This window comes from Coturnix japonica, chromosome 2 (assembly GCF_054131305.1).
Source record: "Coturnix japonica strain WE chromosome 2, WE-NBRP24, whole genome shotgun sequence".
Lineage (NCBI taxonomy): Eukaryota > Metazoa > Chordata > Aves > Galliformes > Phasianidae > Coturnix > Coturnix japonica.
The window spans coordinates 96,439,031-96,463,894 of record NC_140664.1 but is presented as its reverse complement, the minus strand read 5'-3'; the positions used below and the strand labels follow the sequence as shown (position 1 = coordinate 96,463,894).

The 24,864-nt window shown below is 39.0% G+C and overlaps 1 protein-coding gene across 2 annotated transcripts in view; it reads right to left on the bottom strand.

Moving 5' to 3' along the window:
* Nucleotides 1–24,864, bottom strand: part of GABBR2 (gamma-aminobutyric acid type B receptor subunit 2) — a 438,554-nt gene that overhangs the window by 13,937 nt on the left and 399,753 nt on the right. For both annotated transcript variants that reach the window (XM_015854241.3, XM_085538106.1), the window contains 4 exons: nt 21,970–22,080; nt 11,265–11,489; nt 6,600–6,782; nt 4,873–5,002 (listed from right to left, as the gene is read on the bottom strand). In XM_015854241.3, coding sequence (XP_015709727.1) covers nt 4,873–5,002; nt 6,600–6,782; nt 11,265–11,489; nt 21,970–22,080 — 649 coding nt within the window. The remainder of the gene's footprint in view (nt 1–4,872; nt 5,003–6,599; nt 6,783–11,264; nt 11,490–21,969; nt 22,081–24,864) is intronic.

Sequence of the window (24,864 nt, the reverse complement as noted above, 5' to 3'; positions counted from 1 at the left end):
TACATCTTTTCTTTAAAAGAACACATTCCTCAAAGCCTTGTGCATCAGTGTTTGAAAAGCCTTCCTTTGAATCTGTGTTTTTAATCTCAAGCTTAACGCTTGAATAAAATCAGCTTCACAGAAGTAATGTTTTTCCCTCTGCCACAGATGAACTCTGTTTTGCTTTGCATTTGCTAGCAACGCTCCTTTGAAAACTGGTTTTTTTGAGCTACTTTTACTTGGGGAGAAACTAACACTAAGAAACACCAGTGAGGTTACAATTGACAGTATGTAGGCATAGCTGACATGCCAATGAATGCTCCCAGTCCATTTACAGCAATGAGTAAAAACCTTCTCCGTCTCCAAACAGAAAAGACTTTCTGAGCAAGCTGGGGTGCCTGCAGCGAGAGAACTTGCACAAGTGGGGTTTACTGCATGTCTGCACTTTGCTTCCTTCTGTACTTCCCATAGTAGGGTTGTCATTCATTAATTTTTGTAATACACTGCTCTAAAACACTGGCAAAAGTTGCAGTAAATGGAGATTTGACTGGAGGATATTTTATCAGTTTGACTTTATGAGAAACTCTCACTGTATATGAATCATTCATGTAGAAATAATTTCATTTAAGGAAATGTCAGATGGAAGTCAAATAGAATACGACTGTAGGATTCTAAGGGTAACAAAATTAGCCAACCCAAAAAACCACACAGTATCTTACCACGGCATTTTTCTTACAGAATCAAATTTAATCCTGATGTGCATGCACTTTCCACTTACTTATAGCTATCAGAGAACAGAATTTGTCCCTTGGAGAAGAGAAAGGAAGAAGTTCAGAAACTGATAAAAATGGGTAGAAAAGCTAAAAAGGAACCTCTTACAGTGATTTCTTCCATTAATTCACTGACAACACCTGCTGTTAAGTGTTGTGAAAAGCTATTCTTAAAATCACATGGTTGAGCTCCCTGTTACGGCACACAGGGGCTCTGGAAACATGGTGGCTGATACCCTGTGCTGAAGCATCAGTACGGAAAACCCCGGGAAACACAGCCCAAGTTGCTCTGGCTCTGAGAAGGCTCCAGGCATAAATCCTGGAATATTCTTTCTTATGGTGTCTGGAATATGCTAATTATGGTATCACATCCAGGGAGCCATGGTAAAAGCCTCAGTGTTCTAGCTTATGGCAACTTCTTGGGAGAGTGGTGAAAACCTCAGTAAATTTTATCTGTGCATAGCTCTCATGGTAGAAATAACTTCAGCCTTCCTAGGGCATTCCTTACTTATGATGCTCAAACACTGGCAGCCTGGGGCCATGCCCATTGCCCTGGGGATCCTGTTCCATGCCCACCGCTCTCTCATGAAGAACCTATCCCTAATGCCCAATCTGACCCTCCCCTGACGCAGCTCCACGCTGTTCCCTCAGGTCCTGTTGAAGTTCAGGGAATGCCCCACACAAACAATTTATATGCAACTGGGGAAGCCATCTGAGGTCACATTCCGTGGAGCATGCTGAGAATTGCCTGACTGCACAAAGCTAATACAGCCAAAGATAAAAGCCTGCATTAAAAAAGAAAACAGAACAAAATAAAAAGTGATCAAACCATAAACTGCAATCCACATTTTCTTAATTGCTTTTCTTATATGGCCAGTTGCTATAGATATCTTGGGAACTTAATGGATTTGTGAATAAGAGATGAGCATCCTAGATAATCTCTCTTCTTAAATGAGAACTATTGAATCAAAATGTGCTGTAAAGAAGGAGTTCCCATGCCAGCAAAGAGTGAGCTACACTAGGAGCTGTTACTAGCAACAGCTAATGAGGGCCCCCAAAGTTATGAAGCTTTGCCTGAGCTCAGGCAGTTACAGGAGTGCACATCTGGGTCTGCATGCTCTGGTTTAAGCCATGTAGAGTTAGGATCCTAAATCCGTATTTGAGGTAATTAGCAGGAGTGGGAAGGGATGGGAAGAATCAGATAACCTCTGTTGGCACTCAGCTGTAGGCTGGAAATTTTGATTCTGGGCAATTTTTACAGTTCAGAAATCTACTGAAGTGTGCTATGACATTAAAGTTTCATTAGGACTTGTTAGAGATGCACTGCATAAATCCTACATTATTATTTGTCCTCTGAAGTGGGTTTGTGTAAACAATAGCAATCGGGGTATGCTGCATTGAATGCTCTGTGTGAACTTTTTCAGAACAGCAAGGAGTTTTTCAAGGATTGACACAGGATTCAGTCGTATCCACTAGACATGATATGCTACAATCTTTAGCTCTAAGAAGTCAGCTGTTACCTTTAGCATCTCTCTTTACTGCATTACTACCTCTTTCTCAGCTCACACTTTTTACGAGGTCCAAGCTAGGCAAGAACCTTGTCATTACCTTTAAAGCCACATTGGATGGTCTTTCCCAGATGAAAACTATGCAGATGGAAGCGACACATGTGGCCCCTTCTAGGTCATGATAATAAAATATTAACATCTTTTGAAGCTTGGCAAAGTACCATCAGGGATGTGTAATTTCAAGGTCCCGCACTTTCATTTACAGAAAGCAATATGAAATGCATGGCTACAGAAAACATAGTTATGTCAGACAGAGTTAGCTTTCCCATAGCAATAAGGACTAGAATTTCTTTAAGTAACATTTAAGTGATGTCTGTATGCATCTGCACAGAAGCAGCAGTGACTCAGCGGCATGAATACTCCAAAGGTTTATTATTTTGATTGCAATAGCAAATTTAAATTAAGCATATATGTTGAGATACGATGCAGTGAGAAATACAGAGAAAGAAGACTCAGATGTAACAAGGGAAGGGAAAAATGGCAAAGAGAGAAACCAAAAAGCAGAAGACACAGGAATTGAGGGGAAAAAGAGCCTATCATGATTTATTCAATGTGGCAACTCAAAGGTTGGAGGTTTGAATATCAGAGTACTGTGTAATGCTCATATTTGTGGCATTTGCCCTCAAATGTGAGACTAAACTTTGGAAACTGCCGGAAACTGAGATCCAGGTTGTCCTCATCCCCCCACATCAATGCTCTAACATGCTCAATACAAACATGAGCAACGAAAATCATCTTTCTTTCCCTTCTCTTCCTTGAGCTTTATGCAGTAAATTCATATATTATTAATACATAGTATTCAGAAAACTATGTCCAGCAACTACAGTCTGCAGGAGAATATCTACCCTGTAAATCCCAATTGAATGTAATTCCAAGCTACTAAGTACATGAAGACTCATTACATAAAGGCATTCTTAAAAATGTTTCCAGAAGTAGAAAAGAAGAAGTTAAGGTAACAAACAGGGGTCAACTTGGGAATGCAGACAATCTTGGATGCTAGTACTTAAAGCAGCAGTAAACATCATTGTTTTCTGTAGATATATAGTCACAAGTAAGTGCATAAAGGTTATATTTTCTTCTTGATTTCTTTGCCAGCATCCTACTGCTAATGGAGTGCAACCTGCTGTGGGAAGCATACAGTCCTAAATTTATATCCAACATATCTCTTGAGAATCATTTTTGTCTCCCATACCCAAACTTAGATGGCCAGTTGGCATGATGCAATGTATCTTTTCCACTTGAAATATTATTCATGATTTATCTTTTTTTTTTTTTTTTTTTTTTTTCCTGGAGCATCTGACATGAGTGGAACATTCTATGTGCTCCTTTTGAACACTCGGTAAAACTGCCTCATCCCACTCGCTGATGTTAGTTCTTGTTGCTGATCTCAGCCCAATAATCACACGCCTCCAGCAGCTATTTACGTTTCCCTTTTCCTCCTTGTCTTCCTTTCCCCCCTTCTGTTTTTTAATTTTAAATAGGACATTGGGAACTCTGAAAAACTCTTCCTTTATGTATTTATTAATTTCCCTCTCCCTGCCCCACCCCCAGAAAAGTTACACAACCAAATATACACCCAGGCTAAAACTAAGAACCTCATGAGAACGTAACCTTTTCCAACTACGCTTTCAATATACTTCAAAGACATGTATGAAGTGTTGCTGTTGTTTTAAAATACTTCTTCAACATCTACATTTACACGAGTAGCTTTAGTCTCACTTCACCAATAGGACACCTGAGCACAGCTTTGCAACTGCACAACTTCCCTACGCAGGGCAATTAGTTTCTTCATCTAATATAATAATATTCAGCTGTACAAAGTCATTTGCCAAAATTCACAAAGTAGATCAATTCTACAGTCAGAAATGGAAACTGGGTGTCCTGGCTTCCACTTTATTGCACTATACACCAGATCTTATTGCTTCCCAAAAGTGAAATAGCTTTAATGGAAGTAATTCTTTCACATATATTTCTTTGGGGACCTATGCAGCAGACATGGTAGAAACAACTTAGGAATATTTCAGTTGTCATGAAATCCTTTTTTTATCAGTTCCTAGGGAAGAATTTTCATACACGAGTGCCTTCAATTCTACATTTAGAGTCCAAATCAGCACTGAAATATTTACATGCTTCTCTTCAATGTACTTTATAGCAATGTCCAAAAGCAAGATTTGATCATCTATTCAGATAAGCACATATTAAATCGGGCTTCCTGCTGTTGATAGCTGGCACAATTAACTCTTAAACATCTGAAGTATTGTCATGACATACAGAAAACTTGACTTCTGAACACAAGTTTGTTTTTTAAAGTGTGCTACTTTACCTTGTGTATTATACACTTAAGGCATACAGTAGAAGAGATAAGTACAGAAAAATATCTACTCAGTGAGTATCATACAACTTATTGTGTGACTCTGCATGCTTTTCATTACACAACCAAAACATTTGAAGTGTATCTTCCTAAGATATGAGCGCTCTGGAACCAATCCAACAAGATAGGCATTCTGGTATTCAAAACCTTTCTGGGTTAAGCTGCTAATAGATTTCACTCTCACCTTTGCTGTCTGTAAAGTTCCGTATACTGAGAATGTCATTGAGATCCTGATAGTGGTTCTGCTTAATGTATGTTGTTTTCTCAGGTGTGTCCTGAAGCTGCATTGTGACCTCTTCTAGGTCTTTGTCCAGCTGCAAAACAGAAAGAGTATGAATTGCCAAGGACCATTGTTTCAGGTATCTGCAGTAACTGCACAGCCTTCTATAATTAGACTAGGAGCAGGTGGTCATGCAATGAGCACATAGTACCAAATACAGCTTTCCTATAGCATTACAACACTATCTCTAAAAATCTGCCTACAGGTAGCACTGTCAAAGCACAAAGGGCATACAAGATAAGCATGCTTCCATAGCTGATGGTTTAAGTAATTCCAGGTGTACTGCAGAAGAAATGAGTATTGGAATGCCCAGTCTGAAAACCTCTAAACTGATTATTATTTATTCATACAATGGGCATGCAGCACTGTAACTACTTCAATGAGCCAAATAAATTAGGGTTTGGGAAGCTCTCTGTGAACAGTTGTCCAGGATGCAGTGTCCATCTTACTACCGGCTTAAATAAGCTTTAGAAGTGTTGGATTTAAATTTACACTGCTTCCTTATAGAACTTGGCTGTAGCAACTCAAGGTAAATAATCCAGAGATGTAGCTACTGGCTATGGTAAGAAATGTTTCATGCTGCTGTAACAATGAAATTCCTATTTGGACCTACAGTGTTTAAGTATTTAATTTAATCTATTTAAGTAAAGTCTAACAAGGGTATTAGGGCCCTGTTTACATTAATGCAGCTCAATTACCCTCACCAGCCTTACCTGTGATCACTGTCATAAGCCTTACAAGGTACAGGTGGCATTTTGTGAGTTAGGAGGCTTTGTTAAAAAGCTACAGCAGGATATAGATTCTAAGATAGCCAGTAACCAGCAGGGCCTTCATCCAATATTGCAAGGTTGTCACATGAAAGGCACCTAACCAAACTGAAGAACTACATTTTTTCAAACAGGGACAGCTTTTGCTTTTGAAGTCTTTGATAGCTTGAGTAAACATCTTTTTGTTACCTAGGCAATTGTCCTTAAGATATGGATAAAGAAGTTATGGTTGAAATAGGATACCTTTTCTTCAAGGTATAAGAATACTTCAAAATACAGGCAAAAAGAAAATATATTTTTAATAATAGTTAGAGAAACTATGGATATCTTGTTACACAGAATGGACAGGCTTCAGTGCTAATTTGACACTGTTTGAAGTCTCCTGAGCAAGGGGGGACATAATAAAGAATACCCATTTCATAGCTTAAAGGGGATTCATGTATTTCATATGTGAACTCTTAGACTGCCAGCAATGGCAGTCTCTGAACTTGATCATAAATAGAAACAAAGACCTTTTGTGCCCTTGGGGCTGCAGGTCTCTTTTACATTGGCATGTAAAGATTGTCCTTCTACTGCTACGGCTGTATTTTGTACAGCGTGTCCATATGAGGCACCTGTCATAAAGGACTACAGGAAGTTTCATTTTAATTTGCTAAGGCATAACTTAATTTATCACATCTGCTAAGTATTGAATGTAATAATTAGCTATTCATACAAATAATGTTTCCTATTATTTCAGTATTTTGCTAACGGGCAAAGACAACTTAAAAAATTTTTTTCCTATAACAAGTAGACAACATTTAAGCAGATCACAAAAAAGCTGCAAAGAAATAGCATAGGCAATATGCATCAAATAAGCAATACCTCTGTAATTTTCATTCTCAAGCGGTGGTTCTCTGACTGCAGACCTTCTAGCCGAGATGTGCTGGCCTGATTGACGCTGGTGACTGACGTTGATGTTTTTGAGTCTTCTTTCTTTTGATTTTGAGTGAACTGAAATCGTCTGTTCTGTGTGGCTGCATCTGGATTTGTCCTCAGTGTGATGAGCTGAAAGGTTTACAAGCCTTAAGAAATCCTGTAGATGGTTTTATTTTTGCAGCTAGTTCTTTTGTGTTGCAAATATTCAAAGGTGCTCCTTTCTGACTTTCAAGTACAAAATACTGGAAGGTGAGCAGATCTTAAGGCAATTTCTGAATAAATTCACAGAATAGGTTGGATTATAATGATTTTGCAGAGGGAAGAGTTAAAAAAATTCTCAGAATCAGAGAATGGCCCAGGTTGGAAGGGACCTCAAGGATCATGAATTTCCAATCCCCTGCCACAGGCAGGGCTACCAACCTCCACATTTAATACTAGACCAGGTTGCCCAGGGCCCCATCCAAACTGGCCTTGAACACCTCCAGGAGTGGGGCATCCTCAATCACTCTGGGCATCCTGTGCCAGCACCTCACCACTCTCATAGTAAAGAACTTCCCCCTGATATTCAACCTAAATCTTCCCTCCTTCAACTTAAAACCATTTCCCCTTGTCCTACTGTTATCCACCCTTTCAAAGAGTTGACTCCTGTTTTTAAGCTCCCTTTAGGTACTGGAAGGTTGCAATTAGGTCACACTGCAGCCTTCTTTTCTCCAGACTGAACAACCCCAGCTCCCTCAACCTGTCTTCATAAGGGAGGTGCTCCAGCCCTCTGATCATCTTTCTGGACTCCCTCTGTATTGGGGTCTCCAGACCTGGACACAGTAATCCAGATGGGGTCTCACAAGGGCAGAGGAAAGAGGGACAATCACCTCCCTGACCCTGCTGGCCACCCCTCTTCTTGTGGAACCCAGGATACCATTTGCTTTCTGAGCTGCAAGAGCGTGCTGCTGGGTCGTGTTAAGTTTTTCATCCACCAACTTGGAAAAACTCATATAAAACATATTAGCCTGGACTTAATTAAAGATATATTTCAGTATTTTGTCAAAAATCTCTTTATCCTTCATTGACATCTTTATACTTTCAAAGAATATATTCTTTCCTCAGGAAAAAACAAACAAACAAACAAACAAAAGCCAACAAACCCAAGCCCTTCACTCCCCAAACACAGCTTTGCATGAACTTTCTTTCCTACTGTTAGAAGTAACATTCAAGCAGAGAAGCACGAGGTAGGAGTATTAACAGAAAAACCACAGGGAGATTGCATTCTGGAGATAACAGAAACTTAATTAGGTTTTAGGGACCAAGATAAAACAAACCTGTGGAAATAAATTCAATAAGCCACTTAAAATTAAAAATGTTAACCTTAAACATATCTAATTTAAAAAAATATAAGGAAGATTTAACATTTGGTGACAATGTGAAAATATCACCTTGATACAAAGAGAGAACCTACTAGCAGTTCAGCAAGGAGGTAAGATATTTTCAGAGAACTCTAAAGAATACAGAACTTATGATTACTCGCCAAGCATCATACATATGTATTTGTACACAGATAGAGCTGAAGGAGCTCCCTGCTTTGAGAACATGGATATGATTTCATAAATCCAGTGCTGCTGAGTTGTCTGAAAAGTCAAAAGGAGAAGGAATCTTGTACAGCCATATTTTGTGGAATAGCCACGACTCGTAATTTGTTCACCTTGTTTTTGCAAGCATGACTACTCTGCAGTTGTGGTGGCATGAAGGCCTAAATTCTGACAGAGACAGAACTGATGTGAAATGGAAGCAGTTCATCCCTGACATGAGTTTATAGACCAAGTCCGTACATGGAGATTATGTGTTACGTTTGAAGACAATAAACTGCATTTCTTTAAGTCATTAAAGACACACAGAAGGTTCAGATCTTAAGTGACCACTTCACATTAGCCTTTGCTTGTAATAATTGCTTTCAGGAATCCCATCCCTCTGGAACCCCCAAGCCAATTGAACATCAGTTCATGCAGCCTGATGAAGTGCATCCCCAAGAACTGAGGGAGCTGGATGATGCCACTGCAAGGCTACTCTCAATTGTCTTTGGAAGCTGATGCTGATCAGGAGAGGCTCCTGAGCACTGAGAGAGAGGAAATGTCACAGACATGTTCAAGAAAGTTGAAAATGAGGATCTAGGGAACTACTGGCCACCTACCTTCACCTCAGTCCATGGAAGGTAATGTAGCATATCTTCGAATGAAGAGAACAGTGAAGAATTTGTCCCTGGTCTAATTCTGCTATGAGATTTTTCAGAGTCACTTGTGCTAACAAAACAGCAGTGCATGAGGTAGGCCTGGAGAAGCACAGTAATTGCCACAGTATATGTAAATAGGATTAGTACAATGGAGAAGTAATGGAAAAATGTTTCTTTCTCTAGTTTCCCTACATAATTTAACAGCTGCTTATTTGGATCCATAAAAGGGCTATGGGGGAAAAATTGAATTCTAGCACTGTAAGATCTTGAGACTGCTTAAGGAAATGTTTTATACTTTGAATTGAAGAAAAATATAAGTACTCAAGTGGCTCAAAAGCACGTTACTGTTTGCATCTGTCTGACAATGGTTTAATAAATGAAGAAGTGCAAGCTTCCAGGTTTGAAGTATCTTCTACGCTTGACAAGCCTCAGGCTTTAGCATTTCACCAACAATCTGCCTATGTCACCAAAACTGTACTAATGGATTACGTAATTGTTAAGAGGAGAGATTTGGTGCCTGTCTCACATTGAAGTCCTATCTAGCTGTAAATAACTTGAGTGTTCTTGGTTACAATATTCTGTGGGGCCTGTGCATCATGAAATCTAAGATGAAGCACATTCCAGGGAAGAGTGCTTGCCAGCAGTCCTGCTGCAACTGTGGCAAAGCATGATAAGAAGAAATGTAGGGCACAACATACAAATGCAAGAAGAAAAACTGTCCAACTGTGAGAGCGCTCGCATCTGTTGGAAGGACATTCCAACTCCTGCTTCAGGTTCTCTTTTTTTCTGTGCTTTGCCCAGTGCTCATTTGTAATGCAAAGCAGCTAAGCGTATAAGAACCTGGCAATACATAGGATGGGATAAGTACATTATGCTCAGAGGCTATGGTTCATGTTTGCAATTTCAAGCAAAATGAACCAGGAGTAAAAATGATGGCATGGAAGTTAGGGGTTAAAAGAAGGTCAGATGAAAGGGTTAAGAGAGGAAACAGGAAAATCATTTCAGATCCTGCAGCAGCAGAAAAGGATGGGTAAAGGAGCATGAAAGCAAAGGGGCAGAAAAGCATGTCACAGCATTAATAATATTTTCTCTTTGAAGAGACTTTTGAAATTTTGTGGAGGTATTTTTGGCAGCAGAGCTTTAATATGCATTTTCATACAGCTTACAAACGTAAATCTTGCAGTATTTTAAAGTACTCTTCTTTGCTGTGTTTGGGAATTTTCCTCAATTTAGAATGAAGTTGTGATTTTTCGTAAGATCCAGAACAAGAATATGACTATGTATTTGTAGGTATATAATTTTTAAGTATTGAACTGCAGAACTTGTAAAAGTATCCAGGTTGGTCAGACCTGGAAAACGAATCGTTCTACTTTGCTGCAGATCAGAAGTTGTCTTCTTTTGTTTTTCTTTGCCTATCCTTTGCCTCAGAGGGAACAACTGAGGTAAATTCCCCTTCGGAGGCCAGTTAGCACCAACACGTTCACTATAATTTGTTCAATTCTGCCACAAACATTTTACCACGACTTAATTGAAAAGGCAAAAATGCCAGAGGTAAGACAAACATCTTAAATCTCGCTTTGCAAATGTTCCAGTCATCCAACTATATATACATCTGGCTTGGGGTGTTATGCTAGGTTTGTACAAATCATTTAAAACGACCACAATTGCACATTTTACCACAAAGTATCAAATGCATTCTCCAGAATTTGTGGTTTAGCTAAAGTAAACTTACATAGAAATCACTTTGTTGTCATTTAAGGTCTATCAACACTCATGCCTAAAGCTTAACTCTGCAAGTAAAAGAATTAAAGTGCCAGCCCCCTGTGATTCAGTATCTTCTCATTTCTTCCATCAACATACAATACATTCATCCTCAGAGTCCAAAAGAGCAAAAAGAAATGAAGGCATATGCTTCACAGTCCGTGCCTTATTTAGACCTATAATATATCAGTTATTAAAAGCATCTTCATTGTCAGCATCTGCAGTTTACATACAGTTGTTTTTTTCTCTTTCTTCTGAAGAGCTACTAATAAGTCCTATTTTACCACCATACTTGAGTATCTTACAGGTTTCAATATAAGAGACACGTGGTAGAGCTGACAACTGGACCTGTCCCTCTTTAATGCCCACACGTCTCCCACTCCAAAAAGTTCCTATTCCACTGAAACTAGAGAACAACCTTTTTGTCACCATTCACACATTCAGTAAAATGTAGGCATTAGGAATGCTAAGAAAGTTTCTCAAGAAACTTTGTTCTGTTCCAGATATTGACAGGCTTGCTTTTAGAATTTTCCCTGAGCTTGAAAAGGCAACAAACTTTTGCATATGAAATCACCATTACAAAATGGAACAAAAGAAAATCTGCATCTGTGCTAAACAAATTCACTTACCTTAGGTACAAAGACGAGGCAGAGAGTAATGGTACTGCAGAAAATTATGACTAGAGCAACAATGCAGAACTGAACGTTGGGTTGGTCCCGAGTAAGAAATGAAACAGCAGCACCAATAATGCACATTATCCCGACATTGTATACACTCATTCCGATGTATTTGCTATCGTTCAAAGCAGGAATGCTGACATTTCGTGTCTCCCAGGCTAAGAAACAACCAAATAACTGAAATGGTAAGAAAAAAAAAAGAAAAAATACAGTAATTATAAGAATTATAAGACTGGTGTGCTTTCTAACTTCATAAATTTAGGTAGCATTACAACTTAGAGATGTACACATACACCTTTTTAATGACATCTAATAAACCTTTTTATTTTTTTTGCTCAGTAGAACAGATTCTATCTTCCACAAGAAAAATACGAAACTTGGAAGAACTGGCAGTAATACTGGGAACAACTTTTTCTAAATGCTATGGACATCTTTATTTTATACTTGTTGATATTTCTGGACACAGACATTCCTCTTTATTTTCAAGCATTCCAGTAAAGATATGATAAGTGGTTCATTTAGCTTCTGTTAGCAGCTGTTCTCAATATACTCTTATCAATCTAGTCATTCATTGTATGATTACCACATACATTAATAAGCAGAAGTGCCAAGATGTGTCCCATGAAAGACAAATATCCAATGTAGAAAGGGTCACCCTAGTTGTTCAAAGTGAAATTACAGTGTCTTTAATAATAGTAAGAGTTGGTAATGGCCTTTCAAGTGCAATTCTCTAATGATTTCTAGCATAAAATATTCTTGTGGTAGTTTTTCTTTTGCTACTTTCATGCCTTTGAAATTCATCAGGGGACAGTCTTTAGGGTAAGGAAGCCTTCTCCATTCCTTGAAATATAATTCAACTTTTCTACAACATGAGCAACTGCAAAAAATTGTTCTGTTTCTCTGTCTCCCTGTATTCCCCAGGGAGAATCTTGCAACAAAGGAAAACAATGAAAGAACTCAAGGCACCGTAAACAGATAGCCAAACCTATGGTCTAGGCAAAGCTCAGTAAGCATGTACGATGTCCTGTGTGGAAAGGTAGAGAGGAGATGATGATAGTATCAGAAAAAGGAAGGACAGATTGAGGAATGAACACCAAGACCCAAGTAATGGTGCCTGCGCTATCTAGCTTTTTCTGAACACGCTGACAGGAAAGACAGGAAATAAGAGAAAACAAACAAACAAACAAACAAAAACACAACCCCCTGCATTTCCATTGAACTTACTACATTTTCTTCCAAACCATCACATTTATCTACTGCCAATTCACAGTGAAAATCTATCTTAAACAACAGCAACCCTCATGATAATCCAGAGAAGTTAAGGCCTCTCATGACGGCAGCTGGGGATTAATTACATTTGCCCAGTAAAAACTTATCTCCTGCTTCTTACCTGTTGGGAAAACAAAACAAAACAAAACAAAACACTTGAAAAATGTTAAAGGCATACAGCCCGGAGTAGAAGACCATTTTCTGGTTGCAAAGTCAAGCAGAACAGAGTTAGGAACTGACAGATTTATGTCTGCTGCATGAACTCAGTTTTGCCTTTATGTTCCTCCAACTATAATAATGATCAGACATTAATTATTGTATGTTTCCTTGATGATTTGTTTACATTTTTTACCTCAACTAACAACAGTAACAAACCCAATCATTTGTGACTCATGTGCCTAGCACTTACACAGAAACTAGCAGGCTGCAGCCACCTACTTCCTTAACCAGACACTTCATTCCTGGACTGAATGCTGAACTGCCAGCCTTGCCCTCCCATTGCTGAGCTTTTCTGCTAGCTTATTTAATTCTCTTGCCTACAGCACATATGTTACCATGCCACATGTTCATGAGCAGTCCTGGTTGAAAGGCTTTGGAAGATTAGGCATTTACTCTCAGCTTATGGAGTGTGACAGATTGCAAATACATGTAGGCAGAGGTGGCCCTTCCTAAAAACAGAAGCAGCACTTGCCTTTGTAATACTTAAGGAATCCTTCCTGGGCCCCATTCCCACCTTTCTCCTCTCCATGTATTCCTAATGCTCCTATAGGATGTAGTCATTTCCGCTGCCTTCCTTTTGCTCCTTGTCATAGGTCTTGTTATGGCACCAAGCTTGTTGGAGTTCAAGAAACACTTAGACAACATTTTCAGATGTATAGTCTGATTTTTGGGTGATTCTGTGTGGAGCCAGGTGTGGGACTTGATGATCCCTATGGGGTCCTTCCAATTCAGGATATTCTGTGATTCCCCCTCTTCTGCTCTACCCATTTCCTCTTGTAGGACCAAAATCCTCACCTGCTCTTGAGGGATGCAGGTTAGAGGGGTCTCAGAGTTTCCCTGGTAGGACCTAGGTGGCGAAGCTGCTTTCTGAACTGGGTAGTCTTGTGCCAAAGAAGCAGCTAATCCACCAATGCATTTTCCAGATCCCCTCAGATAACTAAAGTGCTGCTTTCAATGAGGAATGATGCAGACACCATTTCTCTGTTTTTGAGTCTGGCACCATGCACAAATGAAGCAGAGAATGTACAGCCTCCTCTACAGGCTTTACAGAGGCAAACTGTAATCTGTGTTGACCTGACTTCACTGGAGTCCAACTCTGGCAAGGTCTTTTCTCAGACAAGCATATCTCTTCCAAACACTTCCACAAATCACCAGTTTCCTCTTCTGCATTCCCTGCTCTTTTGCTGCAGAGCAGATTAGATGCGTTGCAGATTCACACTTCGGCAGTGCCTGAACTGACAACTAGTCTGAGCTCTTCAAGGAGTAGAAAGCATACCTGCATGTGTGCATCTATACTATATTTAAAAAGAGAGGAGACCATGATTAACTATTTTAGTTTTAACCCAGGGGCCTCTAACCATAGTGACTATATTTACTGGATAGTGCATTCTTGGTGTAATTTGACTTCTATTATAATTATTAATGAGAATTTTAGGGTTGTGGATCATCCCTTGCTCTCCCCCATTTCTTCAACATGAACACCCCCCCCTCCAAAAGCATTATTCTGGGAATATAGCCAGCAAGCCTAAATGAGGCCAGCACTTATTACAAATAATGGGCATGAATTTATAGCTAAGGCATTTATAAAGCAATTTAAAATATCAGTTATAATGGAAAAAGATCATTTGAACAGTGTTGTGGGGGTTACATTCTGACCCTTTCTCATTTATAATTGAAAACAGCATGGAAAATGGTTGAGTATCTTCCAGCTGAAAGGAAGATACTTATTTATATGATAACGAAAGAGAGAGATGCTCTTGTGGCAAATGGGTTTCCTCTGAATGAAGGACTACAAATTTGAGAGCATTGTTTTTTAAACGTTATTGGCATTTGGGGTAAAGTGTTTGCCTCAGAAACAGAGCTTTCCTTTTCTAAAACTCACAGTTCATCTTTGAAACTTAAACATGGATAAAACAGAGAGTTTCCACAGCCTGCTGCCAGGACAGTGGTTATCACAGATGTGCTTCTTGCTTGCCTTTTAAGAGTGTTTGCAGAGCTTCACTGAGCTGACGAAATTGCCGTTTTAAGACAGAGCTTTCCAGAGAGAACATGATGCTTCACTTTCTCTCCACCTGCCCTTTTCATGTTCTTCTCTGTTCCTGAGGCTCAGCCAATCTGCAGAAATTAGTCTCTTTTTTTGACTGAAAAAAGTCTGAAGCTCCCTGAAATGGTTTGGCTAAGGAATGGGATGTGGACATTGTTAGTGACAGGTCCAGAGTTCTGTAGCTTTCTGGCAAGTTTTCTATATCATAGAACCATATAATCATTTGAGCTGGAAAGACTCTTACAGGTCATCTGGTACAACTGCCCTGCAATGAACAGAGACACCTACAGATACATCAGGTTGCTCACAGCCCCATCCAACCTGACCTTGAGTGTCTCCAGAGACGGATCTACCACCACCTCTCTGGGCAATCTGTGCCAGTGCCTCACCACCCTTACTGTAAAAATCTTCTTCCTAGTATCCAATCTAAATCTTTTAGTTTGAAACCATTTCTCCTTGTCCTATTACAGTAGACTGTGCTAAATACTCTGTCCCCTTTCTTCTTACAGCCTCCCTTTAGATACTTAAAGGCCGCTCTCAGTTCACCCCAGGGCCTTCTCTTCTCCAGGCTGAACAGCTCAGATCTTGCAGCCTGAAATGTTTGGCTCTCTCAGTAGCTGATTTCAGCTGCTAACTACACCTGGTACCTAAACTTTAAGCATTAATCTTCCCCAGCTACATAAATCAACCTTCCCATTGTGCTTGGGGGCACCTAAGTCTTGAGGCTGCTGAGCAGTTTAAGGACTATTTGATGTTTAAAGCCTACTGGGATTAGCAAAGCTGCTGTTTCTTCTCTCAGTGCTCCTGGAGGGCTCAAAATGATATGGCTTCTCTGAGTGCATCCATACAAAGCACAGCATCAGCCATCTTCCGTATTGCAAGACAACGATACTGGTGGTGATCATTGCATTGTTTGGACAATGTGGCACAATTCTTAATTTCACCTACCCCCCAACTCAAGGTTGTTTTCAGAAGGAGCTCTCAAATTTATTTTTTTTCACAGCTGTCAGTTTTTATGTAATGAGAGACTGGCTGTCTTAATTACTTGGGCATTCGTGTGGGATGTTAGCTCTAATCTCTGCTGAGAATTTTGATTAAACAGTCTTTAGAGAAGGCTTGCATAAACACACTGGAATGGATGGAGGGAGCCAGCTACTAGCAGTGCTAAATGCGCTAACTTCAGAGAGGGATAGGACACATCTGTCCCTAACGCTTTATTCCAGATCACTGACAACTACAGTTCCCCTCTCTTGAGGTTCCTGATGGTCCCATGTGTCACAGAAGGAGTTTGAACAACTCAGGGCTATGCATTCTCTTATACAAAGCAGTTATCTAAAAGTTAGGCAGCACAATTTTCTACTAAGCCTAATGGTCTAATTCAGGTCCCTTTGGGGGTCTCAGCCAAAGACACTTTGAAAATGCAACTAGGAAGACTTCTTACATGGTTAAAAATAAAAAGTGCCTTTTCCCATACAGATCTACTAAATACATATCTTTTTAATGTAGAGGGCACCATAAATATTGTTCTGTGCATTATAGGAAGGTATAGGCTGCGTAGGAAAGATCCGTTTGTTTTATTTGTGTTTGAGGGTATGCAGCTTCTGTTTGGCACCATGTTGGTCTGGATCGTTACCTTTGCAGTAGTTGGTAAGGTGATTTTGGCTGTGTTGTCAGTGTATCTAACAGGGCTATGAGAAGGCTGCTGTGTAAATTTGGGGAAAACAGTGTCTGAAGACAATGGAGTAATCACTGCAACTAATGATGGAATTTTGGTCCCTAAATAAAATATAGTCTTAGAGGAATAACTGGACAATATATTGTTTGTGTTCACAGAGTTTAATGGGCAATCTAAGTTTTAAAAGCTTTTTACCATCTAAATTGTGAAAGCTGAGAATGGACAAAAACCATCTGTAGCTGAAGTATAGGAAAATATTCAGCACTGCTTTTCATCTTGTTCAGCAGAATTACTGTTAAATACTGTGATGATTGCTTACTGACCCACAGCATGTATTAATACAATCAAGCATCTGGTTTGCTATTGGACTACAAAGACTGGCAGATGACAGGCAGGGGATTCCTTCTCCTGTCTTCCTTCCTTCCCTTTGCTTGCCATAAAACTATTTGTCTGTATGTTTCATTTCAAAGTCACACCTGCTTATACTCTGATCATGGGATATGAAACATTAATGAAGACGAAGAAGGAAAATTTTAGTGAGAACATCAGATGATAGCAGGGAAATATCAGAGAAAATAAATAAATCTTGCTGGAAGTCTTGCCACAGTCATAGTTGTCAATAATGAGAAGTTACAGTTTTGTAAAGAACATGTTCTGGATCAGCCTGCAGCTTTACAGCTAATTACTGTATCATAGTAGCACTTACTGAGCTCAGTTGTGGAATACAGCCCTGCTGTGCTGCATAAAAACAAACATTTACTTCCAAGTCCTTGAAGCTTTTTTGTCTTTTTCTGGCTTTGGTACTGGAAGATATCCCCTCCTGCTGCCCCTTATATAAAGGCAGTTCTGGACTCTGCCCTGCTAACGTTTCTCACTCTGAAGCAATCATAAAATTGAAGCGGTGTGTTTCCATATTCATGTTTATTCACTACCTTCATATCATCCCAGATATAAGCATCAGCAAAATGGCTGGACGCTGTACTTTTTTCAGTGGGAGTTTTCCAGCCTGCAAAAGAAGCGTGTTGATTTTTCAGGTGTTCACTGAGCAGAGAAAAACACCGTGCGGTTTTCAGGAAAATTTATAATAGAAAAGTGATTTTATTTTTTTCTAAGTCAACTTAGCCAACAGAAGGGCGCATGATCCCCTTGCAGGTCTCCTGCCTTCACAGTCATTGCAGTCTGACATCAAACCATTGCTCCCTCCCTTAATGAGGGATGAGTCAGCCGTGTGTTTAACTTGTTTTCACAGATCCGCCCTAGATACAAAGTACTAAAGGGAAGCTTCATATTTCTATTGAGCATTATGACAACAGCTAAATATTCTTTGAGTAGCAAGAGGTGACATCCAGCTATTCAACCAAATGACTTTTTATTTTTTATTATTATTACTTTTTTTTTTTTTTTTTTTTTTAATGTGGTGGCAAAGTATGGCCCTGCACAGACTGAGCTGGATTGGCACCTGCAGGAAGCTATGGGTGCTAACACACATCCAGAGAAAAACTGTCTCTTTATACTTCAGCCTTTCAAATCAGTTAATAACATCTTTTACCTGCTTTCTGTACAGCATTTGACTTCCTCACATGCAAACTCTGCTTAGTCATGAAATACTTTACTGTAACATCTACAAGTACCCATTTGGGATAGCTTTATACTGTCTACAGCAAAAGATCACCACAGATAATCACAGTACTATAAAATGATCAAACATCTCTGGCAAAAACATGTGTTCCAGCTAAGATATATTTCTGTCCTATAAAAGTGATGCTAAAAGGCATGTAAGGGTAATTAACCCCTTACTGCAATGTCTCTAGTATTTCAGTAAAACATTTTAAAATTACTTATGGATATAGGATGGAAAAAAAGATCCTACAAAACCATATAGTAACTTATGCTTTGGATGCTAAAATACTGTCAATGTATGAAACAAAATGTTGGAATACAAATAGTGAGAAGGAAGTTGACATTCTTTTTCTTATCCATTTTTCATTTCACCACCACGATATTTTGTCTTTAGCAAGGTAACTAAGGACATCACATTAAAAATTATGTATCAGAATTGCTTAGTAATAAGAGTTAATAGCTAAAAAAAACCCACCCAAATTCTATTAATGATTACATGGTAAAAGTAGGATTTAACATACATAGCAACAGCCAAGTGGAAAATATACCTTGACCTTAAAAGCCTGTTTTTTGGTAACTAAATAGTATGTAATAGTGATATTACATCAGCAACAGAATGAAAAAAACCTCAAGCACATAAACAATTTGAGACTAATGTTAATTAAACGCACTGGGAGAAAGATGGGAATCAAACTGTAGGCAAGTCCACTGTGGTTAAGAAACAAAAGGCCCTAGGAGTCCAGTCCATCCTTCACCTGGGATTGTTCTTTGGAAAAAAAAGCTCACACTGCTCAGAAAGATGCTAATAATGCAGCACTGGTAAGTTTACAATCCTATGATTTCTACCCATCTTTGTAATATACAAAGTAAAGGTACTTTTCAACTTCATTGATGCTGTCAGAAATCAAAATCAGACATACCACAGCTGATGGCCACCACGTATATGCACAGAGGGGACTTACACTTGTATGTAGCCTTTTAGGAACTAAACCTCAGATGGGGAAAAACTAAATTCAGTATATATAATTGGAATTGGCCAAAATCACCAAGAAGACAAATGTGAAGACAAAGGCAAGATTCAGAATGTCAATCTTCCTGTTGTCCTCTGGTTATCAGTCCTCTATCAGTCCTCTATCATCAGTCCTAAGGAATTTAGAGACAGTGATTTAAGAGCCTTCATGCAGTTAAGATGCATTTCCTCATATCACTCCAAAGGAAAGTGTAGAACTATGAGTCTGAATTTAAAGGTTTGCTTTGTTTTAATGTTTACTTACTTTAATATAGAAGAAACTTGTATGTCCTGGCAACCAAGGGTTTCCCTCTCCTTCCCTGCCCCATCTGCCCTTCCATGCTCTGCCCTAACCTAAATGATTAATTCACTCCATCAGGGCATTTAAGTCATGAGACTGGACAGTACTTTTAAAGCTAACCCAGTTTTTGTATTCTCAGTTAGAGAAAACAAGGAGTTCAAGTAAATCACTGAAACATTTTGCCTTAAATATGGTTCTGTAGTTAGCAATATTAGCTCTTAGCATACAGGATGTGAATTACAGTAGTAATAATAATAATAATTGTTACAAAGTGCAGAGTTTCACATTAGATTAACCGGTATAAAATGATACAGTGAAATGAGAGATTCCAGGATTTTATTTTGTTGTTTGAAAGACAAGTTGTCTGGGGGACAGAAATCTGAAACTCATTTGGTGATAAGATTGCAAACATCAGTCCTGTTGCCCTCATAACACACAGGTATATGTGTTCCAGGAGAGTAGGACAGTGCAGCAATTACCTGACTGATTCAAAAGTCTCGTCCCTATATAGAAATTTGTGTGATAAAGGGGCACTGGAACAATAAAAGTATATATTTTCCTGATAGTTATGAAACACTGTATGCCTGAAATAATTATGATGAGTAATGCCAAATGGCATTTGCAAACTTAAACAAACTGAGTCACATACCTTGTAGAAAGCAGTACAACATACATGACAACAAACCAATCTAGGGCAATGAATTAATGAGAGCCGATGTCATTCAACTACTGTCCAGAACAACATAAACAAAAAGGAAACATTTCAAATATTACCATTACCTGGTAATGCTTTTTTTTTTTTTTTTTTTTTTTAGTTGACAGTAAACACTGATAACTTCTAAATGGGAGAATGGAGAAGTTCAAAATTTCTATACAATGAGATCAGAAAATAACAAAAATATAGTAAACTAGTAATTCTTTTTAACTTATTGTCTAGAGAAAATCTTGTATTCAAAGGAAAAAACACTCCTAACTGAAGAGCAGGAATTTACTGATAAATACATCAAAGCAACAACCAAGGAATATACTAGGAAAGAGACAATGAAGTCAAATGCCTTGTCAACAACTGTACTAAAGGTCGCATATTTGCTATCTATTTTACTGTCAGACTGCATCCCCAGTGCTTGCCCTCAGAACTGAAATGCCTATAGGTGTTACACGTCAATGAACCCACAGCCACTTGAGCTACTCAGTAATAAATGCTAAGATGCAGAATGTCTCCTAAATTCTGATCCCAGTGGTGTGATCAGGTATGTTCTTGTACTTGGTCTCACAGCCTTGTTGGACATTCTCCTAAAAATGATTGTCTATTGGGAAGGAGGGAATGATCCTTGTGGTCAGAGCTGACAGTCAGGAGATCGAGTGGCTCAGTGCAACTCCCTTCTCTGCCTGAAGGCACCACAAAGCAATTGACTGTATAGAATAAATTAACAGAGCTCTCATCCCTTCCTATTGAGCGTTGTATTGCATACCTAAAGATCTTTTAACCTGCTAAAAGCAGAGTGAAAACAAGCAGGGCTCTGCAGCCTGGTAGCAGCCCTTCTCTGTACAGCAGAAGACATTCTCCAGGCACCAGCATCTCACCCTGCCCAGATTCCCCACAGCAGCAGCACCTGCCATGCCAAATAGGAGGGCTGACCCAGTCTTTGACGGGTGTCCCTCTGAACAGGCATGCTACAAATGCATGGAACAGATTGAACCCTTCAGGCAAATGTTTATCTGGTTTTAGAATCCAGATGGGGCTTAGCTCAAGGTAGGTGTTCATCTGGTCAGTGCTGTCAAAAATCAGATATTTTTAGAACCTTGAGGCTTAGGGTATGAGGAGCTTTTAATCACCAATGGTCACTTTTTCTTTTCTTTTTTTTTTTTCTTTTTCTTTTTTCTTTTTTTTTGTTAAACTATCCAGGTTTCATATTGCTGTTTCCTGAATTTCACTGCATTAGCAAAACCTTTTCTGTAGACAAGCCATAGTGAAAAACAAGGATGATTTTAACTCGGGCTCCAAATTAATCTTGCACTGAATCATAGGATCATAGAATCATTTGAGTTGGAAGGGACCCTTAATGGTCATCTAGTCCAACCCCCCTGCAATGAACATGGACACCTACAGATTGATGAGGGTACTCAGAGCCCCATCTTACATCTCCTGCAGCTAATCCTGATGGACGTTTCCAATGTGGAGTCAAACATTTAGAACAACGGTAGGCCCACCCTTTCAGCGAACCTCAGCGGTCTGAGTTTATAAAGCTTTCTCATTAATAGACCTATCTTTTCACTTTTAAATTTTTTGGTTGGTAGAATATCTGTCTCCAGTTTTCAGCTTTAGTACTATTAGTGTTCTATTTATTTTATACATTTATGTATTCTTATATGCACATATCACTACTTGATAAACTTTACAAAAGATGTATTCAATAAAGCTTTAATTCACTCCCAGCCATCAGGAAAACAAATACAATTCAGTTCAAGCCTATCAGCAAGTAGCTTGAAAGCAGTTTTTGCAGAGCAAACTGTGCTTACCATCAGGAGCCCTTTATATGCGTAGACAATCCCAAGCCAAATTGTCATGTGAGTGTTCTCGCAGTGCTCCAGGATAGGTCGGATGGAGATGTCTCTGCCTGCAGGGTCCGGCTACAAAAATAAAGGGTGAAATATTTGGATTTAGGTTTTATCTGTATTCATCCCTCAGAGGTAGTTAAATCTACTCTCAGTAGCTTGAGGATGTGTAGAATATTCAATGGGTAACATGAAATAAAAACTTGTGATGTCTGCAGTCCCATCAACCTGCAAAGGAATGGATTAAAAAAGTAAAGATCTGAGGAAACAGCTGCATGATAATTACCAGTAGATGAGGTCACCCCTACTGCAAAACAGAGGGAAAACATCTGAAGTCACTCTGTCTTTAACTGTGTCAGTCACATTTATCAGCATTAGGACACCTATTTTTTTACAAGGTGAACAGCTTGAACGTGCAGCCATGAAAATAAATGTACTTGAAGTCATCCTTCCTCTCACCTGCACTTGTGTCACTGGCAAGTGGCTGATAAACAATGTATGAAATACTGCTGTGTTTCAGATGTTCATTCAGTGATAACCACGAGCCAAATCAAAGACTATCTACCATGGAAACTGCAGTAGATAGCATAAATCATCAAAAATGTGGAGCAAGTGAGTGTCTGTGCAGAATTTAATATGGCTAGAAGTTTTGTAGCTTTCCATTAATTCTGGAAAGGAGATTGTATAAAAGAGCAGAATCAAAAGGACCTGCAGACTGCCAGGACTGTTTGTATGAGGGAGAAGTTATAATTAATGCTCAGAGAATCCTGCAAGAATAAAAGTAACATTCAACACAAAGAGTGGACAGGTACAGCTCCCATGCCGCCTATAATTAGGATATGGACTAGTTTAGTGTGAAACTGCTTCTTAATGGTGTGCTTTGTATACGAACACAAAATACTTCTTACATGTGATTTTAAGAGATACTCTTTTCATTAGGTACCAGAGAATGCCCCTTCTAGCTATTCAGAGCTGTGCACAGTTACCTTCCATGTTGCTTTCAGAACACATCAAAATCCTGACAGCTATTTTTGGTTCCTGCTTTGAAACACCGGATCTGATCTCCAGCTCAAGTGAGATCAGTGCAGATGCAGCTTTCTGTACCTGGCTCTCCCTATAGGCTCTGCAGTTTCCCTTTGTGAAGAACAACACACATAAAGTGTCTCACACAGTAGAGTAGTGATTGTATCATAAACTAAGGAAAAAAACACATTTTCACCAACTGAAACACAGAATTGTGTGTAGAAGGACTTTAGATAGATCTGAATTTATTCTAGAGCTCATTCTTGCTGTTAAGTGTGAATTTTTCTATAGACTTCAGAGGTTACAGCATTAATACCCAGCTCTGTTTTCTTCAGTAGACTCTTTTGATAGGAGACATTGTCCCTGACCTCATATAGCTTAAAAAAGTTTGCAAGTAATGGGATAGACATGGGAGGAAAACTCAGCAAACAACCTTGTGTCATGTGCTGCATGGTGACAGGATTCACATCTTCCCTTGAAAATCCTGCAGCAGGCAGCATAACAGCATTTAAAATCTCTTTTTATCCTGGATACCTTCAGCTGGAGAGCAAAGATCTTTAAAAAGAAAAATAAAAAATTGAACAAGATAAAATAGAAACTAGGAAGGCAATAGTAGTAACTTTCCCTGAGTCCATGATTCCATCCTAAACAGCTGCTGATGGGTAGCGAACAACCACTGACCACAGAACTCAAATAGGTGAAAACATGAAGAAGCATTACAACATTTAAGATACTACAAATGTTTGTCTGGGGACCAGTAGAACTACCTATTTCTCCCCGAAAAATTTATGTGCATGGAAGGGAAAGAACACTTTCATGTCATAGTTAACAACCTGCTGTGTTCAACCATTTTTAACCACCTCCAAGTAATCTGAATTTCTCCTGTTGGGTCAGCAGTGGATAGCCTTTTTATTTTCACTATGTGGCTACTCTAATGCAAATTTGCTTCAAAATTGGAAGGCATCTGTTATTCATTATTCAAAACTGAAAGTCCCAGTCAGGAAAATGATGAAATGGAAAACACAACTTGTTTTGAAATTCTATTAGAGAGAACAGACTCACTCAATTTCCTTAATAGGAAGATTGCCAGATTTTATAAGTCTATGATAATTTTAAAAATATGCTAATTAAATAATACAGTGTATCAAATATTCCATGTGAGATAAGTAAATCCTGTGAAGTGCTCCAGAGGGATCAAGAAAAGGGAGAATACTGACTGCAGCATCAGCCAAATTGTACACGGGATGGCACTTCTCCCAGAGCACTTTCCAGAACCACAAGGTGGGAACACATTAAACCAAATTTTGTGGAGTACTTGTGCATTTGGATCTAAGATGCGGCAGGTAGGAGTAATTTTACAGTGCGCCGATTCTGCTGATTACTTGTCGCTGCTGCAGAATGACATTCCCAGCGCACTGCTTTTAATTTGCCATTCTGTTTCTTCACTGATTTTGCATGAATTAACTAATCATAGCATAAAGCTGGGTTAAAAAAACATATGATATTTTCTGATGTCAAAAGAATTTTTAAAAACTCTACAATTACAGCTGAATGGCGCACTTCACTGACCTCCCTAATCATCCACCATTTGTGCACTTTGTTACTGCTTTAGAGAGGATGACAACATAAATGCTACCAGTGATTATATATGTACTGGAAATTTGCCCTTTCCTTTTATGGAAAACAATATAAATGCCCTTCAGATGACATTCTCAAAGCCTGAAGACCTAATCTTGTGATTAGGCTGAAGCTTTCCTACCTCTTCCGAAACCTAATAAAGTTTCTGACACTGACATCAGTTTCTGGAGTGTTTTCTGCAGTTGAATATAAACAGTT